General features: G+C 35.7%; 2 protein-coding genes and 2 long non-coding RNA genes across 13 annotated transcripts in view; 2 read left to right on the top strand and 2 right to left on the bottom strand.

Moving 5' to 3' along the window:
* Positions 1-223: 223 nt before the first annotated feature.
* Positions 224-1,960, bottom strand: LOC109612928 (uncharacterized). 2 transcript variants are annotated; one of them, XR_002194741.2, is made up of 4 exons: positions 1,874-1,960; positions 1,187-1,326; positions 986-1,117; positions 224-699 (listed from the first exon to the last, which is right to left on the bottom strand). It is a non-coding gene; the product is annotated as an uncharacterized LOC109612928 (long non-coding RNA). The 2 variants fall into 2 exon arrangements; XR_002194740.2 differs by lacking the exon at positions 1,874-1,960 and adding an exon at positions 1,414-1,859.
* The window catches only part of LOC101892226 (protein held out wings), a 174,863-nt gene continuing 156,528 nt past the window's right edge, over positions 654-18,988 (top strand). For 3 of the 6 annotated variants that reach the window (XM_059118273.1, XM_059118259.1, XM_059118274.1), the window contains exons 1-2: positions 2,061-2,581; positions 5,246-5,811. In XM_059118273.1, the coding sequence (XP_058974256.1) occupies positions 5,559-5,811 (253 nt within the window). In that variant the 5' untranslated portion in view covers positions 2,061-2,581; positions 5,246-5,558. Of the gene's footprint in view, positions 672-2,060; positions 2,582-5,245; positions 5,812-18,988 lie in introns of those variants that run through there. The other 3 variants (XM_059118270.1, XM_059118269.1, XM_059118265.1) reach the window with 3 other exon arrangements.
* On the top strand, positions 10,895-15,712 carry LOC131800655 (uncharacterized). Of its 4 annotated transcripts, none has more exons than XM_059118250.1 (2): positions 10,895-12,240; positions 12,387-13,656. In XM_059118250.1, the coding sequence occupies exon 1, from the start codon at positions 11,115-11,117 to the stop codon at positions 12,234-12,236; it is 1,122 nt and encodes a 373-aa protein (XP_058974233.1). In that variant the 5' UTR covers positions 10,895-11,114; the 3' UTR covers positions 12,237-12,240; positions 12,387-13,656. The 4 variants fall into 4 exon arrangements, with proteins under 4 accessions (XP_058974233.1, XP_058974227.1, XP_058974223.1 ...); XM_059118244.1 differs by having other exon boundaries at positions 10,896-12,245; XM_059118240.1 differs by having other exon boundaries at positions 10,903-12,240; positions 12,387-15,712.
* Positions 16,808-17,266, bottom strand: LOC131800676 (uncharacterized). The gene is made up of 2 exons (XR_009341495.1): positions 17,119-17,266; positions 16,808-17,049 (listed from the first exon to the last, which is right to left on the bottom strand). It is a non-coding gene; the product is annotated as an uncharacterized LOC131800676 (long non-coding RNA).

The raw sequence follows: 18,988 nt of genomic DNA, 5'->3' as shown, positions 1-18,988 counted from the left end.
TGGCTCAGAAACGAAATGGCCAATACTGTTTCACTCCTTCCAAACCACCCCCATAAAGGGTTAACAATTTGAGTTATCATAACCTAAGTCAAAATATATTTAAATAAATGGAAATTGGCTAAGGGTATACAACTGTCCGCCAAAACCGAGTGATACCTTTTAATTTCTTTTTACTCTTATATTTTTAAAAAACTTTTATACTTTCTCTTCATTCAAAAAAAATATATACATATATTTTTTAATTTATTGCATATCTCCATACATAGTACCTTTAGAACATATATCAAATTCGAATATTTTTATTTTCCATTTTTTAAAATGCCTGTGTAGGCTGTGTTTTGTCAACTCCCCTCAAAAAACAAATGCATTAAAATTTATTAAATCAAATACAAATATGGGACCCAGCTAACATGGCACATGGCTTGCTGACTGGTTGCTTTGGTTGGCGGGTTGGCTTGCTGACACTCACAGTTTGATGATTGTTCCAAACCCAAAATCATGCAAATTACCATTGAATGCTGTCGGTGAGTGTGTGTGTGGACTGGTATTGACATTTTTCACCAAAATCTTATGCAAATTATCCTTCAGCCTGTCAAGTGGTTGAGGGGAAAATTCTGGTGATGGAATTTTGTTGTGTTACGGGCCACAAGGGCGGGGAGAGTGTCTCAAAGGTAAGCAATTTGATAAGTATTCCAGTGGCTGTTTATGGTAAGAATACAATTTCCGTTTTAGTTGTTTTAATTTTACATCAGTGGGTTATGAATGAATTAAGAGAAGTGATAACGAGAGGTAATTTAAAGATAAAAGTTTGGATGTTATTGCAAATATGGAAATGTGTTGTTGTTTCAAGTCCTACACCTGTGGATAAGGGAGAATGAGAATTTTGTATTTTTTTGGTGTGGCTTAAATTATCCACAGGGAAAGATGTCTATCGACTGAACTTCTAAATCCGTTTAGAGATCCGTTTAGAGATCGAAGCACTTACATTTCCCAGTTACAATGCTTCTCCCGGAAAGTTACAACTAATTGAATTGTCCAAACAAAATTCTGGTCCAGTTCCTTCTTTTAGAAGCAAAGGAAATATTGAAGACATCCCACAAAAATATAGAACCTCTTGCTGTAATGGGAGAGAGTAGTTAGTACAAATGTTTCAAACGATTTTTGGAATTTTGATGATAAAAACAACCTTTTCCAGCCAAAATGGTTTTGTATTGGAGTTTCCAAGACTATGTATGCCTCTTTTAATATTACTGGTTGTTATGCTTACTGGGCAGATTCATCGCTATTCGCTATTGAATAACTTTTTTGCTGGAACTCAAATTTCGGCTATAAATATAATAAACAGATCATGTCGCATTTGAAAATTAGACGATAATAGGCGCTTCAACTAATCTTTTGACATTGAATATTAACCATTTTAATTAAAACGTGACATATTGCTTTCTTTTTTCCAATACAAAACGAAAAATTTAAATAATTGCAAGAGAAATACGTCGTCTTGCTTCACCCTCACGGTACGTACACCACTAACTGCCAACCAAGAACACTGTCGTCATTTACTACTCTTTCCACACAACTCTGGCCTGTGATGCATTGTCAACGATGATCACATATTGTTTTTGCCTTTCTTTTCGATGTTCAAACGTTTATTTTGTTCTTTGTAGCAAAAAATAACATGTTCTCCCACCAATCGCAACAACAAATAACATATTTTCTCCCTCTCACATACTCAATGTATTCTTAGGCAAAATGTTCTCGCAGGTACGGACGATTTCTCCACTCATTTTCATCCTCAGTAATGCATAAATTTTATTGGTTGCTATATAAAATAATTAACACGAGTTCAAACAAGTATTTTCTTAAACACATTTACCTAATTTCATAACGAAATTAATAATAATTTACGAAATAAAAGTACCCCACAAATCTCCGTGGATAGAGCAAGAAAACACCACACAACAATCGATCTACCGATATTGTGAAATGAGTTTAAAATCGATTTTCGATTTTTTGGTAGACCACAATCGATATCGATTTTAGATTTTTTGAGGTGTAGTTCGGCAACTTTGACTTTTGGTGGGTATTATTTTTTTGTATCTCGGTCGGTGAACAGCGCTTTTTCCGTGAATTGAAAAGAAATAAAGTATTGAACAACAAAGAATCAAATCAAAGAAGAAGCAATAATAAAATACACAACAAACATCATCTCTCGTCTGAAATAAAAAGATCGTAAAGAAAATCAAAAATATTTCGTTTAACATAAAATCATCATCATCGCGCAAAGGGATGAATTGAGATTAAAAGCAACAACAAAAACAAAGGAATTAACATAAGAAATATAAAAAGTAAAATAAAGAGTAAAAGTAAATTTATGAAATAAAGTAAAAAAGAGCAACATTCTTTCTATAACCCCCAGTCAATAATTGAATCTCAAATCACGATCGATTTTTTTGTGTGAGTTAACAAAAAAAAAAAGAAGAAAAATAGCAAAGAAAAAATAACAAAAACAAGTTGAATCAAAGCAAAAAAGTGAAATAGAAACCAGAAGAGCAACAACAACAAATCTCTTGCAAAGAAACAAGTATGTTTAGTGCAAACACACAAAAAACAAGAGAAAAATCAAGAAAAACACATGAAAAAGAACCCAGAAAAGCAAACCAAGAAGACGTCTAAAAAACTTGTATTAAATTTGTGGAAAAAGGAGAAAGAAAGCAACAAGAAAACCCTACCAAAGAATTTTCCACACACCCACCGCCGCCACCACACGCACGCACAAAGAGTAGAGTAAAAGCAACAAAGATTCTATTTTCTAAAGCAAAAAAGGCACTTAAAAGTAGGAATTGTGTTTAAAAAGTGAATTTATTTTGTTTGTCTAAAAATAAACATCCATCCATCTATCCGTTGCTGCTGTTGCCTACAACGACGCGACTCATCCATCCATCCAGCCAGCCAGCCATTGTTGATCTCATGCATTCCAAAATAACTTGAAGGAGAAATTTATGACAATTTTTTTTATTGTTATTATTCTTGGTCTTGTTGTTCTTTTGCCCATTTGGTCGACTGGTTGGTTGGCTGATGGGTTTTCTCGTAGTAAACGTCATTTGAATATTAAAAACACCGTAGAAATAAAAAAAAAACAACAAAACGAAAGAGGGTCACAAATCAAAAGAGCAACAACAAACCTTTCTATGAGAACAGAAAGAGAGCTTGTAATTGTGAGGCATAGTAACTGTGAGATCATTGTCCTGTGTAAAATGAACATTTTTCTATCCTCCTTTTGGTGGAAGGAAGGTCCTATGTTTACTAAAGCCGGTTTGCTTTGAAAAATGCACTCTCCTTCAGTTTTATCCCAGTGTAATATTTGTTTTGTATTTACACCCCTCTCTCCGTTGGTTTTGTTATTCAACTCATATTTTTATGAGAGGATTACAAACGGTAATGTCAATTTAGCGATTTCCTGTTACTTTGTTGATATTGTGACGGTGTCAGCAAATTGCTATTTTTGATAACTTTTCTTATTTCTATATATTTATTTTACCTATTAAGAAGGAAGTGAGAAAAAAATTGGTTTAGTTCTGTTCTATTGAACACGTTATGTGGACATTTTGTTCCTGTGACGATGGACATTTTTTTATTTTACAACATTTTTTATTTTCCTGATTGGGAATTAATTAAGAAATATTGTCTTGAAAATGGTGTTCCTCTTTGAGAAGTTCAATGATACGTTTTATTTTTATAATTCGACATTTTCACCATTTTTCCATTTATATATCGTTCTTTAACAACATTCTAGCATAACTTTTAAGGGTAAAAAAGTAAAATGAATTACCCATTTTACCCAAATGTTCCTCGTAATATTTAAGAAGGATACAAAAATATATATAACAATATTGTTTTCTTTTATAGATACGTTTAAATTCTTCTCAATGCTTATTATTGTGGCCATTTTATTGCCTCTAATATTTTTCGAACCACACAAACATATGTTTACATTTCATATATCAGATTTTTTTTAGGGGAAAAGATATAGCAGGAGAAGATTTCTTTCCTTTTTCTGAAACATAAATATAGGATAAATGAACTATTGTCAGTTTTTTTGCAAATAGTTGAACTGCCATAATGAATCCGAAATACCAAATTCCAGTTAATTTAGTTGAAAATCGAGGCATAACCTCCAAAAAAAAAAAAAAACGAAAATCTGGATGTACTGTTATATTGGTTCTACATCAAAATTGGAACTGCATAAAATATTTTTGCTTGATTATTAAGAACTCTAAATTAAAAATAATTTTTTTTCTGTAATTCACACAAAAGGATATAAAAGGTAGAATAAGGTCGGAAATTGCTATAAAAAAATTAAAAATGAATCCGTCACACATGTAGAAAATAATATGTTTGCATAGAATAGCTCGATTTATTACAATACAACGATTTTCTACCTCCCCACTAGTTGGCCACACTCTCATTAACTTAGTTCTCTAGCCTCTTCTTAGAAATAAATAAAGAAGAACGCATGCAATTATATATCGGCTGACGCGTTTACTTCTTTAAGTAGGTATTTTTATAAAATTGGATTAATCATTTTCGACTATTTTTTCCGTTGTTGCCTTTCACGATATTAAATCAATTTATATTTTTAGAATCTTTCTAATTCCCCAACGACTCTTCCTCTCTTTCTCTGTAGGTTTTTAGAAGAAATTTCTTTTAATTGAATTTTCCCTTTTTTAATTTCTCTCGTGGCAGAGTAAACGACAACGGCCGTCTCTGTTTGTTAATAGTAATGATGGCACAAAGAAGAAGAGGAAGCATCATCATCAGCATCTCAAAAACAACATTGATAATAATGAGAGTAGTGTGGCCGTCGTCGTCAACACTCTGTAGGTGGGAATGCTGTGAGCATGTGTGTGCGTGTGTTTGTGTATGCATCATGCATGAAGAATTCTCATTTCTTTTGGGGTATTGTTGTTGGTGTTGTTTTTATTTTACGGTGGTGTGTCATGTGGTGGTAGTATTGTTTTTGTTCGTTTGCTTTTTTCCTCCTTTTTTCGTTGCTCTTTCTCTCTCGCAGATGGAGAATACTCCCTCCCCAGCAGCCAGAGCATAAAAATAACAAATTTAATACAAAGTTTTATCGTGTTCGGTCGGTTGTGACAAGTCAAAGACTGATTGTTCGTTTAAAAGTTTATAAAAAATACTTGGATTTTAATTGAAATAAATACTAAAATAATTCATTTTCTTCTTTTAGATCATAACAATTAAATTTCCATCCGAAAAAAAGAAAACTAGAGTGAAACAAACAATAAAAACAACCAGCAGTAAATTTTGTGCAATAATTTGTTTTCCAACAAACAAAATAAAACAAGTTTTAGCTATTTCCTAAACACCCCTATTGGAAACTCCTTTCATAATCAAAATAAATATTATCCTCAAAAGGATATTATCTATCGTCTAACGATCAGCATCAGTGTTATCATCATCTCAGCTAGTGAAGCCAGCAATAAAGAATCTTTTGAAATAAGTTTTATTTTGTTTTGAACAAACTCAACATTTTTTACATCATGAGTGTCTGTGAAAATAACAATGCGGTTCAGCAACAGCTGCAACAACAAACGCTGCAGCATCAACCAGTTGTGGTGCAGCAGCAACAACAACAGCAGCAGCAACAACAGCAGGTGACACAACAAACACCGCAACAACAGCAACAGACGACACAAAGTATTGCTGATTATTTGGCTCAATTACTTAAGGATCGCAAACAGTTGGCAGCATTTCCCAATGTCTTCAATCATGTGGAACGTTTATTAGATGAAGGTAAGTGTTATTGGGGATTAGAGTATATAAAAATTTGAAAATTAATTATATATTTTATTTAGGTATGAGTATTGACATAAATTTGTCTATAAGCATTCCATCATCATTAGAATAGTTTACCATAAGTGTTCGAAAATGAAGGCAGTCAGTAATGAATGTCCGAGCCAAAGGGAAATCCTGGATTATAATTCGGACAAATAAATGTCGTTGCGTTTTAGTGGATGACCTACTATGGGTCTTCCAGAGATAAAAGATATGCTACTGAGCTTCTATTATCATACGAGTTTCATAGATAGCTGATTTTTAATTCAAATCAGGGAGTCCTACGGAAAATATCCTATGCTGGTGTATCAGTGGAGGATCTCTTGAAAATGTATCCGTAGAAGGTTTTACAAAAGGTCTCCCATGGTTTGAAGGCCCTCAACAATGTATATGTATGGATAGAATATCGTATGTTCAGATGATATTTCCTAACATAAGAAAAGAAAGTGTTCACATTTGGAGAAAAAATCCATGGAAGATCTTACAAAAAATCTTTGGGTGGCATAATTCTCAAGGTATTCTTTGGAAAAGAGATATGCCGATGGTGCTTTTTGGAAGAAAATCCATTCGCAGAGACTTTCAAAAGGTATTCAATGGCTATACGGAAAACCTCAGCATAGAAGTTTTAAGGAATGCTTAGAGGATGTCGGTGTAAGAACCTCCAGCTATAAAAGAACTCAAGGCCTTCTAAGATTAGTGAAAGGTCTTCTACCCAAAAATCAGCACCAATCAGCTTTTCAATCCCACATAAACTATTAAGGGAAATGAAATAATACCTCGGATAGATTTCTACGCATAAGATATATTCTGTATACAGAAGAGCTTCTGTAGAAGCCCCTTTAATATGTCACCCAAACAAAATCAGGCTATTCTATATAAGAAAACATTCATAGAAGATCCTTTGTAGGCCATGGATAGATAGAGAGCCTTATACAGGAAAACATTACATGACTTGCGGAGATTGGTTAGCAAATTGTCTTCCCTTTACAGATCCATAAGGAAAGGCTTTCCGGAAGAAGAACGCCCAAAAGTTTTCCATTGATAGACCCTAGAGGGAAGGATATAGATGTGAAATTTAAGGGTAATCCATGTGGTTTCTATGACATCTCTTTATAGGAGATCATCTAAATATCATAGGTAGATAGAAAAAAAATTCAATACTTCCATAGCCATGATACCAATAAGTCTTCTCTTTATAGAGCCTTAATAACTGGTCTTTATGAAGAAGGTCATCTAAAGGTCTTGCAGAGAGAGTAAATTTTTTACATAAAACTGTTCACATGACTTCCAGACATAGATGACCCATAGGTCGTCTCTATGAAATCTCAGCGAAATGTATATGAGAGATGGTTTACATAAATTTCCCCCATTGATAAACCCTAAAGGCAAGAACTATGAAATATGTCGATCTGACTCCGATCACACCTCTTTATTGCAGCTTCCTTAAACATCTTGCATAGATAGGAAATTTATATAGGACTTCAAGGTATACGACATGAATAAAGTAAAAAAAAAAACATTTCGGAGACAGTTCAAAGTATCCCATTGAAAGATCCCAAAGGGAAGGCATGAACTGTAGAGAGAATTTCCAAAGGATTTCAATGTTATACCTTTACAGGCAATCTTTAGGCATCCCAAAAGTCGTCCTTAAGGGAAGTAGATAGTAACTTTTTAATCTTGGATAGATAGTCAACCTTCTACAACAGGTCCTCCAGTGAAAGGTTATCCATTAGCCTGTTTTTGATATACCCTCAAAGAAGGCGAAATGTTGTGGTATACATCGTTTTACTGTGTAATTTCAAACACAGGATCCATTTGTGCCCCCTTTTCACAAAAATTTTCCAATTGTAAAATATCCGCCTTACATCTTGCTTGGCATGGTTGTACGGTACATGTTGTTTGTAAAGTACACCCATCTCGATTCGTTCGTTTGCTCGGTTATTTGATATAACAACAAAAACAGACATGTGTTCCTATTTTAAGTGTAACACACATTTTTGAATTGTTTGCACCAACGTCAACGGCACTGGAATTCTGTTTTGTTTATAAAATGATGTCGTCTTCGTTTTTTTTCTTCTCTGGTGCCCTCTGCGGCAAGTAGCAGGCATGCAGTTCAGTTCGCCACTTTACATTTTATTTGTTTGGTTAATGTTGGATGATGCCATTCCTTGGCGGCTGTGTGATGAGTGCTGGTTTGCTTGCTTACATTTGGAAAAGCGGCTGATGATTGTGGATTGTGGAGCAACAGCAAAAGAAAAATAAGTGTAATGAACTGTGTATAGCCAGCCATTCAAGAATCCTAATGAAGATCGTGCCTATGCAGCCATTAAATATACTATATATATTGAAAGTGAATACAAGACGAAGGAAAGAAATTTAAATGCTACAGAATGGAGAGCAGAGCCAAAACCAAACACAGAGTCAAGCGAAACTGCAGAGCCACTAAAAGGGAAATTATTTTCAACAATGTATACCTACAATTTCATGCGGAATGGAAAAAGAAAGAAACTTTTCTTTCTTTCGTTCGCTTTTCTTTGCTTTGCTTTTATTTAATTTCATTTCCTTTCCCTTTTTCCCGGGCTTTGTTATTGTGAAAGAAAGACTGTTTTGTGGAACCACACCGTAGAACTGTAAGGAGGGGGTTCCATCTCTTTCTTCCCATCTATCTTTACTTGTAGAAATCTCAACAGTTAGAGGTAGTGCGCTGTTGGTCTGTAAGATCCCATAGTTTGTCACATGAATGTAGTGTTTCATTGTTGCTGTTGTCGTCGCTCCTTTTTCTTTATGGTCATACAAATGATTTCCATTATTGACAATCATCAGCAGAAGCACACGGAATCGAATTGAATATCTTTTCACTGCAAGTATGCACGCACACACAAAATGTGCGCTTGCTTGCTACAAGCCCATAATGTGCTGCTTCCAGGCATCAATATCACCAGCACCATCATCATGACGATGACGACGACCATGTCCACAATCACACGACTTGACGACTCACCCACCCGACTGCTGCCACGGCTGCTACCAGATATTTGTGAATTGTTGACCATTATGGTCTTGCATATAAATTAATCGATTAATAAACCAAATGAAATAAAAATCTGCCTTACCTCTGCCCCCCCTCTTTCAACAACCAAAAAATCAACAACAACAACAGCCAACAATAAATGTGTCTATTTGGTCGGCGGCAGCCACAATAACTGGAATATTGTCAGGTATTGTTGCATTCATTGGCCAGGCGACAAATCAGCCATAACCACGATTTGTAGAAAGGAGTTAATAAGTTTTTTTTTTCCCTATGGTCCCCCGGTAATTCGTTTAAAATGTTGTTGTTGTGTTTATTGTTATGATTTGAAATGATTCTTGGATGGTTTTGTGAAAGTAATTTGAATAGGGAAACGAATTTGAATTTGATTTTTGATAACGATTTGGATGAAATATGCCCAGCTGGGGGAGAAAACTATTTATCTTGGGTATCAGTGGTCCACAAAGTGGGAGCTTTTATAGTAAAATATTAGAAAGTTTGGGGAGTAGTGGGTAAGAAATTGCCGAAAGGTGGTGCAGTTTAGCCATAGAACGAGGAAGAGACGAAAGTCGAAATGGAGATTTTGTCAGAAAAATGTTGATGGAAAACGGCCGATTTTTTGCCAGGTGTTATGAAGGGTACTGATTTTATCTCTTGAATTTTCAAATCTTAGTGCAGGATAGGTATGGGGCGTCTATTATCAACTGTTTACACCATTTTGGTATCGGCAGGGGACCGATTTCATGCGATGTTGTTCATTCGATAAGAATTCTAATCCGATTTCTGGTTACATTGCAGTTTTTGAGTCCTGATGATGTCGGACATAGTGTAAGATGCCCGGTGCCTAGTATCTAGCAAGGAAAACGTCTGTGATGTTTAGAGAGAGATTTGGTTTATTTTGTTGTTGTTGTAATCTGGCCCAAGTTCAAATAGAAAGGGTCCTGTATTGATTGGCGATACGGAATTTAGGTCAGCAAGTTTGGCTGGACAGTTAAAGAGGTGCAGCGTGTTCTGCACATTGCTGGCAATCCAGGATCTTAATTGTGTCAAAACTACTCGGGTTTGTTGGGGCAGTGATATGGTGCGATATTAGTACGATTGGTCATCGAGTACGATATTCAGTGTATATTCCCCCATGACTTGTGTGTATTCAGTCCAGTTTGATAGGTCTGTTGATCTAGAGTTGATCTCTTTTATATTTCTGTAAGACCCCCCCCCCCCCCTCTATCTCTCTCTCTCTGAATCATGAAGGTATCTCCATTCTTACCTGGGCGGAGGTTGCCTATCCACCAGATGGTGATTGGAATTGTTGTTTGTAAAACCGAAGAAAGTATTGCATCGACAGGACCATACCGTATCCACAAAGTTTACCACAGTTTACCGGCCTATTGCGTTTTAAGAGATCATAAAGAATTCTTTAGCTCCAAGTACTGCAGGCCAGAGAGAGAGAGAGAACCTATTTCTACTTCTAATCTTCTCACAGATACAGAACGCGAACGCCTTAAAGAGGCTATCGGTTGCAATCCCTAAGACCTTTGGGTAATTGGTGGTCGGAATTAAAACATCACCAATCTGCACATTCAGTCATAGCCTCATCTCCGCTTTCCTTGTGACTTAAAGAGGCTATCGAATGTGACCCCGAAGACCTTAGAGTAATTGGTGGTCGGAATTAAAATACCATCGATCTGTGCATTCAGTGATAGCCTCATCTCTGCTTTCCTTGTGGCGAAAAGTTTGGCCGTCGATTTCGTGGCGGATTTTTTCATATTCCTCGCTATCAAAAAGTCTTGGGATCAATTAAGTAATGATTTAAACCATTGCAGATGTCATCAATAATGGGTCCGAAGTTAAACAGTTTCTCAGATATCACCCTACCTTGGGGAACTTCCTAGTTCACTTTACGGATATTCGACTTCTTATTTCTTAATTCCACGCACGACTGGCGTCCAGACTGATTTGGCTGTTTTTGTTGTTGTTCCCCAGAACGAACTATAGATCCCTGCAATGAACAAGCATTAGATTTGAGCTCTGTCAAGAAAATAATTAAATATTTAAAATTGGAGATTTTTACAAATTGACTGGACTATTTCTTTTGGATATTGGTGTTTGAAGGTCTGGAGCTGTGGCTTTTGGTGGAGTTGGTTTTTCTTCTCACCTTTTTAACCTGTTGCTGTGCATTTTCGTTTGGCGCTCTTTTTTTTATTCATTTGCATCTGCCAAGGTAATCCTGAAAATGCCGTCGCTATTGACCTGTAATGTTTGTAAGGATCATATTGCCAAATCCAAATATAAAATTGGTTGCAAAGGCTGTGCAAATTTTTTCCATTTGGATTGCGTTGGCATTTCTGAGGCTGAGGCTAAAATAAATAAGCAACTCAGATACACTTGTGTGTGCTGTGTTCGGGCTGCTGGTGGTAGTGGTGACGCTGGTGTGGTTGATCGCGGAACAAAAGCGAACACTGCAGTTGATGCATCTAGGGTTGGTGCCACAGCTGATGCTTCTTTGAATGGTGGTGATGGGACAGTTGGTGTGGCTGCGTGTGATTTTGTTGGGAATTCAGATGCTCTGCGAGAGCTGCAGGATAACTTGATTTTGTCTATGAAACAACAAATGGACACGTATATGGCTAGATGTCTGTCTGAATTCCGTACCAAAACTGATGCTCTGTTTGATCTTTATAATGCACAAATATCTGAGGTAAAGCGTGATGTGGTTGAGCTTAAAAAGGCTGTAGTTGAGTTGAAGATGACAGTCTCTGAAGTTAAAAGTACGGCCTTGTTAGCAGAAAAGAAACTTGCTGATAGGATTTCTGAGCTTGAGTCTTTTAACAATGTGCTCCAGCGAAGGCTTAACAGAGCTGATATCATTATAAGAGGTTTGCCGGAAAATATTAAAGACCTCAGGAGCTTTGTTGTTAAAGTTGCTAATTTGTGTGGGTTGCAACTATCTCATGGCGACATGCAGCAGTGCTGTTACATATCTGAACGAAGAGCGGTTTTGGTGAAGTTTAATTCTATTCAGACAAGAGATTCCCTTATCCGCCGATTTGTTAAAAGAGGGAAGGTAACCCTAAAAGAAGTTATGGAGAATTGTCTATTGGAGTCCCGTATCTACTTAAATGATCATCTTGTTAAATCGGCATCTAGTCTTGTCTTTGCCTGCAGAGGCCTGCTCAAGAAGAAGAAGATTAAGAAATTCAGGTTGTTAAATAGTGATGAACCTCAAGTTGAGGTAATACTTGCTGATGGAAGTAAAACAATTTTTGAGCGACAAGAGCTTCTTGAATTTGCTCGTAGTTGTCCTCTGCAACCGGGTGGTGCTCCGTTGGTTGGTGATATGCTGCTGGGAGTGTAGTCATGTAATGTAAATATTAATTTTGTTTTGATCTCATTGGCAATTTAATTGTTTTCTTGATGCAAATTATTGCTTATTTGTTCTAAATAATCTTTCATATTATTATTTATTTTTTTTTTTATTTATATATTTATATTTTTCAATTTTTAGTATAAGATGCGAAATCGAATTTACATAATTTTGCTCCCCAGCCCCTTTATTTGGTTTGATGTCACTTGATGATAATCTGGGACCCATAATTAATGACGCTCACTTTTTTAAACCCTTATTTGAGGGTTTGTCTGGTAAACTAACGTATGGCCACTTGAACTGCCAAAGTATTCGCCCATCGAGATTCAATAATAAAATTGATGAGCTTCGATCCTTGCTGGTTGGTAGTGGTATCAGCATTTTTGGTGTCACTGAATCTTGGCTTAATTCTGCAGTATCATCGAAATCGTTGGTTGTTCCAGGATATAAGCTGGTGCGGAGTGATCGTGTTGGTCGTGTTGGTGGTGGGGTATGTCTCTATATTGGTAGTGGCATTCCTTATAAGGTAGTTTTTCGTTCAAATAATTTTGGTGTTTGTGAGTCGGTGTGTGTTGAGTTGAATATTGGGGCATTGGTTTTGCTTGTGGCGGTAGTATATCTTCCCCATGGCGATGTTCAGTCTTTCTGTGATGTACATGAGAGTTTGTTTGATCGCTTCTCTAATATCATTGTCCTTGGCGATTTTAACTGTAATTTATTTGTGTCTTCGAACTCTGTTTCGATGAGAGGATTATGCAGATCATTGGGGCTAACTATTGTGCATAACATGAAACCTACCCATTATGATTTGGCCCATAACTCTACCTCGTTAATTGATTTTTGCCTTACTAGTGATAATTTGTCCTTGGGTTTCTCGTCTCAGGGTCGATGTCCTGGTATATCACACCATGCCTTTGTTTTTGGTTCGCTTAACCTGCCTGTATTTTCAGAGGAGAGATTTATTGAGTATCGTAACTTTGGCCGAGCGGATTGTTTGGGCATTTTAAATTTCATATCCGATTTTGACTTCAACCCCTTATATTCCACTTCTGATGTGAATTGTCAACTTTCACTATTTGATTTGTTGTTTAACGCGCTATTGTCTTTCGTTCCTGTTTCTGTTCGTAAGGTCAACCCCAGGAATGATGCATGGTTGGAATCTGATGTGGTAAAATCGGCACGGATGTTTAGAGATCTTGCGTACTTTGAGTGGCGCAAGCGACCTATGGAGGGTAATAGAAAAATATATTGTATGTATAGGAATCGTTGTAAGGCTGTGATGAGGAATGAGAGGCGTAAGTACTATAATGATTTCTTTGGTCGTATGAATAATAATCAGCTGTGGAAATCTCTAAAGTCGTTTGGTGTTTTGGGTAGTGATAATGAAGCTCCACCAATTGATGTCAATGCTGCTAATCATTATTTTTCCAGTGGGAATCCTGGTTTTGTGGGTGAGCGTGGTCAGTCTCTTTATAGTGAGGGTCATGTGGGAGATGATGTTTTTCGGTTTTATTGCATATTTTATTCTGATGTTGTAAGGTCATTAAATAAAGTTAAGTCGGGAGCTGTGGGGGTTGATGGCGTGCCAGTAAAGTTTTTTAAACTTATATTTCCATACATTTCCTGTCATTTCCTGCATTTTGTTAACTCGATTTTTATGACATCTACTTTTCCTCGGGCGTGGAAGGTTGCACGAATTGTTCCTGTGCCGAAAACTGGTGAATAATTTGATTTGCCGAATCTGCGTCCCATTAGCATTCTACCTGCTATGTCAAAAGTCGTTGAGCATATTATTAAAGAAGCGATTGTTGACTTCCTTGATGATCGTAGGCTATTGAGTAGTTCTCAGTTTGGTTTTCGGCGACGATGTAGTACGACCACACACTTATTATATCTTACTGACATGATTAGAGATGTATTTAATTCATCTGATGTTGGGTTATTATTGGGCCTTGACTTGTCAAAGGCTTTTGATTCGATAAACCATTCCCTTTTACTTGACAAGCTGAGGTTTAAGTTTGGTTTTTCATCTTCTGCGTGTCGTTTAATGGCTTCATATTTGGAAGGTAGGTCTCAGTTTGTTGTTCATTTGGGTGTTTCGTCTGAAGTTTGTAGTGTCCAATGTGGAGTCCCGCAAGGTTCTGTACTGGGACCGTTGTTATTTATTATGTTCATTAATGACATTGTGCACTCAGTTGTTGATGACAGGTGTTGTCTGTTTTTGTATGCAGATGATATTCATGTTTTCTTCAGAGAGGCTGATATTGCTGGGTTGGAAGGGTTGGTTAATTCTATTGTTTTGTCTCTTTCGTCGTGGATTTCGCTAAATGGCCTTATGATTAATTGGAATAAAACTAAAGCTATGCTGTTCAATGATCATGGTAATGGTGGTTCTCTTAATATTACTGTGGGTTCTGTGTTAGTGAAATTTGTTGATGAAATGAAATGTCTTGGTGTTATAATTGATCGGAAGTTGGACTTTAAGAGACACATTGATTCCTTGCTTTGTCGTATAAGGTTTCAGCTGCGGAGGCTGTATTGTCTTAATGCTTATTTGCCTTGTCATGTTAGGAAGAGAGTGGTTGTATCCTTGCTGCTATCGCAGGTAAATTATTGTCTAGAGGTAGTCTCCGGTACTACTTCTTCTCAAATGCAACGTATCCGTAGGGCGGTAAATTCGATTGTTCGTTATGTGTATGGCTTGCGTCGTGGTGATCATGTTTCTTGTTTTGTTAATGATCTCCTGGGATTGCCATTTAGCAGCTACGTTGATCTTCGTATTCTTCAATTTCATTATAGTGTTATGTGCAATTTTGACTCGCCTCTTCGTGACAACTTTGTGTTTTGTAGATCATCTCGAAATCCTCAATTGTTGTGTCCAAGGTTTTCGTCCTCCATTGGTGAGAGATCATTTGTGGTTAGGGCGGTGAGATTGTGGAATCAGCTTCCTTTGGCCTTACGTACTTTTGCCCATACCAATTATCTGTTTAGGGTTAAAGTAATTGAATACCTTCGCCTAAATATGTAGGCTATGTTTTTGTAATGGTTGCGTCGGTTTATTATGGGTTTTTCTTTTTGCTTTTCTTTTTGTTTGGGCTGGGGAGCCACTATATTATCTTCTTAATTTTATTTGTAGGGTATAATGTGAGTTACTATTTATACTCTGTTTTGTGAGTAATAAAATAGTTATCTCTTATTTTTAGCTCGTTTCTGCTACACTTTTTCACTGCTCTACTAGACTATTGTTTAGTTGGTGATGGTGAATCGAGGTGTAGGGTTCGAGCTTCTCGTGAATTATTAAGATAAATTATTAGGTTTAATATGTTATTTGTTAAGTTTGAATTAATCATTGAATTTGTATTATGTTAGGGTATTGTAGATAGATAATATAAGTTATGGGCCCTGTGGGCTTATTTATATTTCTTTGTAAGGTAAATAAATGAAATGAAATGAAAAGTGATATTAACTTTTTTACAGCTAATCCGAACCTGTATCTAACTTTGAAATGTAAAATTTCGCTATTTCGATGGGCTGTGGCCGTAAATCTTCCGGATTAACTTGGATATGTTTGGCAGGGCCTGTCTTTATGTCATGCTGGAATTAACCCAACGATTTTTTTTAATATTGGGAAAAGAAATACCATGACAATTGAGTTTAGAAATTGCTTTTAGGCCCTCAAGATGTTATATCGGCATCATGATTCAACATAACCCCCCTTTTCCATAATAAAATGCAAAGCTCTTAAAATAACAAAAATTAATATAAATTACAACAAAAATCAAAGCTAATTACCTACCTATGGGCTAATTACCTCCTTCTCCTCCATTAGTTTCGTTATCATTATTTTTCTTGCCTTCTTTTCTATTTTAAAAGAGGGCTCATTTTTATTACCATGCATTGTAGTTTTAATGGAATGTGTGATTTTGAGAGCAGCCCGCTCGCGGCACATGTGGAATGTGTGAGGAGGAAGACACACACACACACACACACATAGACACTTGAAATTGTTTTTGAAAAAAATGTATTATCTGAAAATAAACATAATGGAAAGTTAAGCTAGATAAAATAACATCCTCCTCTATTCGATACCTCTTGAAGATGTGATGCTGTCCATGTTCGCGGCGGCGTCATTTTGGTGGCGGTACTTGAATCTAGGCTGAGGTATGCATTCCTTTGCTTGGGGTTTTTTCTTATGAACCATCCCAACAAACCAAAACGCTTTAAAATAAGTTTGTAACAAACTTACTATCATAAGTCTTAAGCTTAGAAAACTGTTATGATTACTGTTATGAAAGGCAATTTAATAATTATAGAATAATGAAAATTGAACCCTTGTGATAATATTACTAGTCAATAGTATGAAACAAGCTAGTAACTTTAATCTTAGAATAAGCTTGTTATTACTATTATGAAAGGCTTATAAACAATTGCTGAATAAATCAAATTGAACCCTTGCTTTAATATTGCTGGTTTATAGTTTGCAACAAGCATAGAAGTCTAATTATTAACTATGCTTGAAGAAAAATAGTTTTCTTATCATATATAAATTAAACTTATCTTCGTAATAGTTTTATAAACCTTTTAATTTTATTATTTTTTATAGTTTAATTTTTATTTTGTACATTTTTATCAGGTGTATTATTAATATAAGGTATATTACTAACATAAGAAAAAAATTAATTTTTGTTTTTTGTCTTTGGAGTATATTTTTGTTTTGATTCTTGCCTATTTTTCGCGAACTGGAAAAAAGATTTTGTGCTTTTTATATATTCATCCTCGCTCAATCCAATAGAAATTGCTGCATCTATAATATTTGAAAAGAATTAGAAAAGCAAGTAAATATGTAAATTAAGAACACGTGTAAATTACTTACTTCTTATTGCTTTTGCTGAACTGAGGCTGCGTACACTTTTTTTCTCCTCTGTCCCCTTCCAACACATCTTTTGCGCCAGTTCGTCTACTAGTAGCTTTCGCCAACAGTTTTTTGTAAAATTTGGAGTTTTGGCAACCGTTAACAGCTCCTTTCCCTTTTTATTGGGCACTTTTTAATCTTCACTCTTCAAATAAAACTCGGAGAATGAAGTAAATCAGAATATTGCAAAACACTCCTGTTAAAATAACGGGATACAATTTACAAAACATTTGTAAAACTGTTGCAAGCATAAGTCGTTTGCAAACACATTTGTGAAATTGTTGTTCGCACGAAATGTATAACAAATGTTATTGCAAACAGTTACAATGCTACGCGTTTTTAAAACCCTGCTTGGCAAAGACATTTGTAAAATTATAGCGAGCATAAGTCTTTTCCAATCACATTTGCAAAATTAATATTCTGACAAAGTGTATTGCAAGTGTTATTGCAAATATTGTTGCAATGCTAACCGTTTTTGAAGCTCAGTTTGAAAATGTTATTTCGAAAATTCTTATATAAATCTTGCGAACATAAGTCATTTGTAATCGCATTTGCAAATATATTATTCTAGCAAATGTTTTGCAAGTGTTATTGCAAATACAATTACTATTTTAACCGTTTTTAACACACGGTTATAAAAGTATTCATATTTTCTACTTTAACAAACCAATCATAAGTATGCTTATAACAGGTTGTAGAAAATGGCTTATTGTAAGTTTATTTTTGTATTCATTTAAGATGGGTTAATGAAATGGTTTATTGGGATAGCATCGCAATGATTTTTTTTTTGAAACACCTACATTGCCACTGTTGGCTGCTCTTGTTCTTCTTCAATTTTTTCCTTCTTTCTTTGGGCTTTATCTCTTTGGTTAAACATAAGATAAAGATGAACTCTGCATATTGCGTAGCAATGGCGATAAAAATAGGGAATATATTTTATGTTCGTTGTTTTAATTATTTAAAACATTTTTTTCCTTAAGTTTAATGGAATGTTTTATGGTGGTGGGATTTTGAGTATTGATACAAAATTCTTTCCATTTTAGACAGTTTATCCACAATATTAGATAAAACAAAAATTACATTAGAATATCTTAAACAACTTCAATTGGTCAAATTAAAAGAAGGTCTTTTATGACAGAATTTGATTCAAATTAGTGTGTGTACATGAACAGTTTTGCTTTCGATAGCTTGGAATCTTCCTTGGGGTTTTAACTCTCATTTTTTTTTTCAGAGGAAGGGTAATGTTGAGGTCACGGACAGTCTTATCGTTGACGTCAAATGTTACCCTAAGAAGTAGGGTGACTAATTCGAGCTGACGTGTGGCGTTACAAAGATAAAATATAGCTTCAACTCAACTCATGTGTAAGGCCAGCAATAGTTAACAGTTATACCCGCACGTGACCTCTGTTGCTACCATCTAGGAGTACCAATAACACCATTAGGATGTTTTGCCTAATGATAGGTATTTTTGAAACAAAAACATTTTTGCAGAAACTTGAGCTTCAATGACTAATTGCAACTGCAGAACTCATTAAACAATTGGATATTACGAATCCAAATGCCATTGCTACCAATCGGGAACCCCAATGGACTGGAAAAGTAGAGTGCATGTGATTAAAGAACTTTGCAAGAGCAGTGACTGCTTGTGTCGTTAGTCAGGCAGCCCTTAAAGCCAACAAGCCTAGTGCCTTTAAATCGAGAGCCATTTTTGACTGCGAAAATGTGCTCATTGAAATACGTAAATGCGTTAAGTCTTTGTTGGGTTCCTGATCATAGCAACACAGTGGGAGAAATGGCAGATGAATTAGCTGGAGATGATTCCTAGTCGGTT

This window comes from Musca domestica, unplaced genomic scaffold, assembly GCF_030504385.1.
Source record: "Musca domestica strain aabys unplaced genomic scaffold, Musca_domestica.polishedcontigs.V.1.1 1, whole genome shotgun sequence".
Lineage (NCBI taxonomy): Eukaryota > Metazoa > Arthropoda > Insecta > Diptera > Muscidae > Musca > Musca domestica.
The sequence above is the reverse complement of the archived record's forward strand: the minus strand, read 5'-3'. Positions and strand labels throughout refer to the sequence as shown.

Coding starts and splice junctions, on each gene's coding strand:
- LOC131800655 (XM_059118240.1), top strand. CDS start 12,445: ATGTCACTTGATGATAATCTGGGACCCATAATTAATGACGCTCACTTT.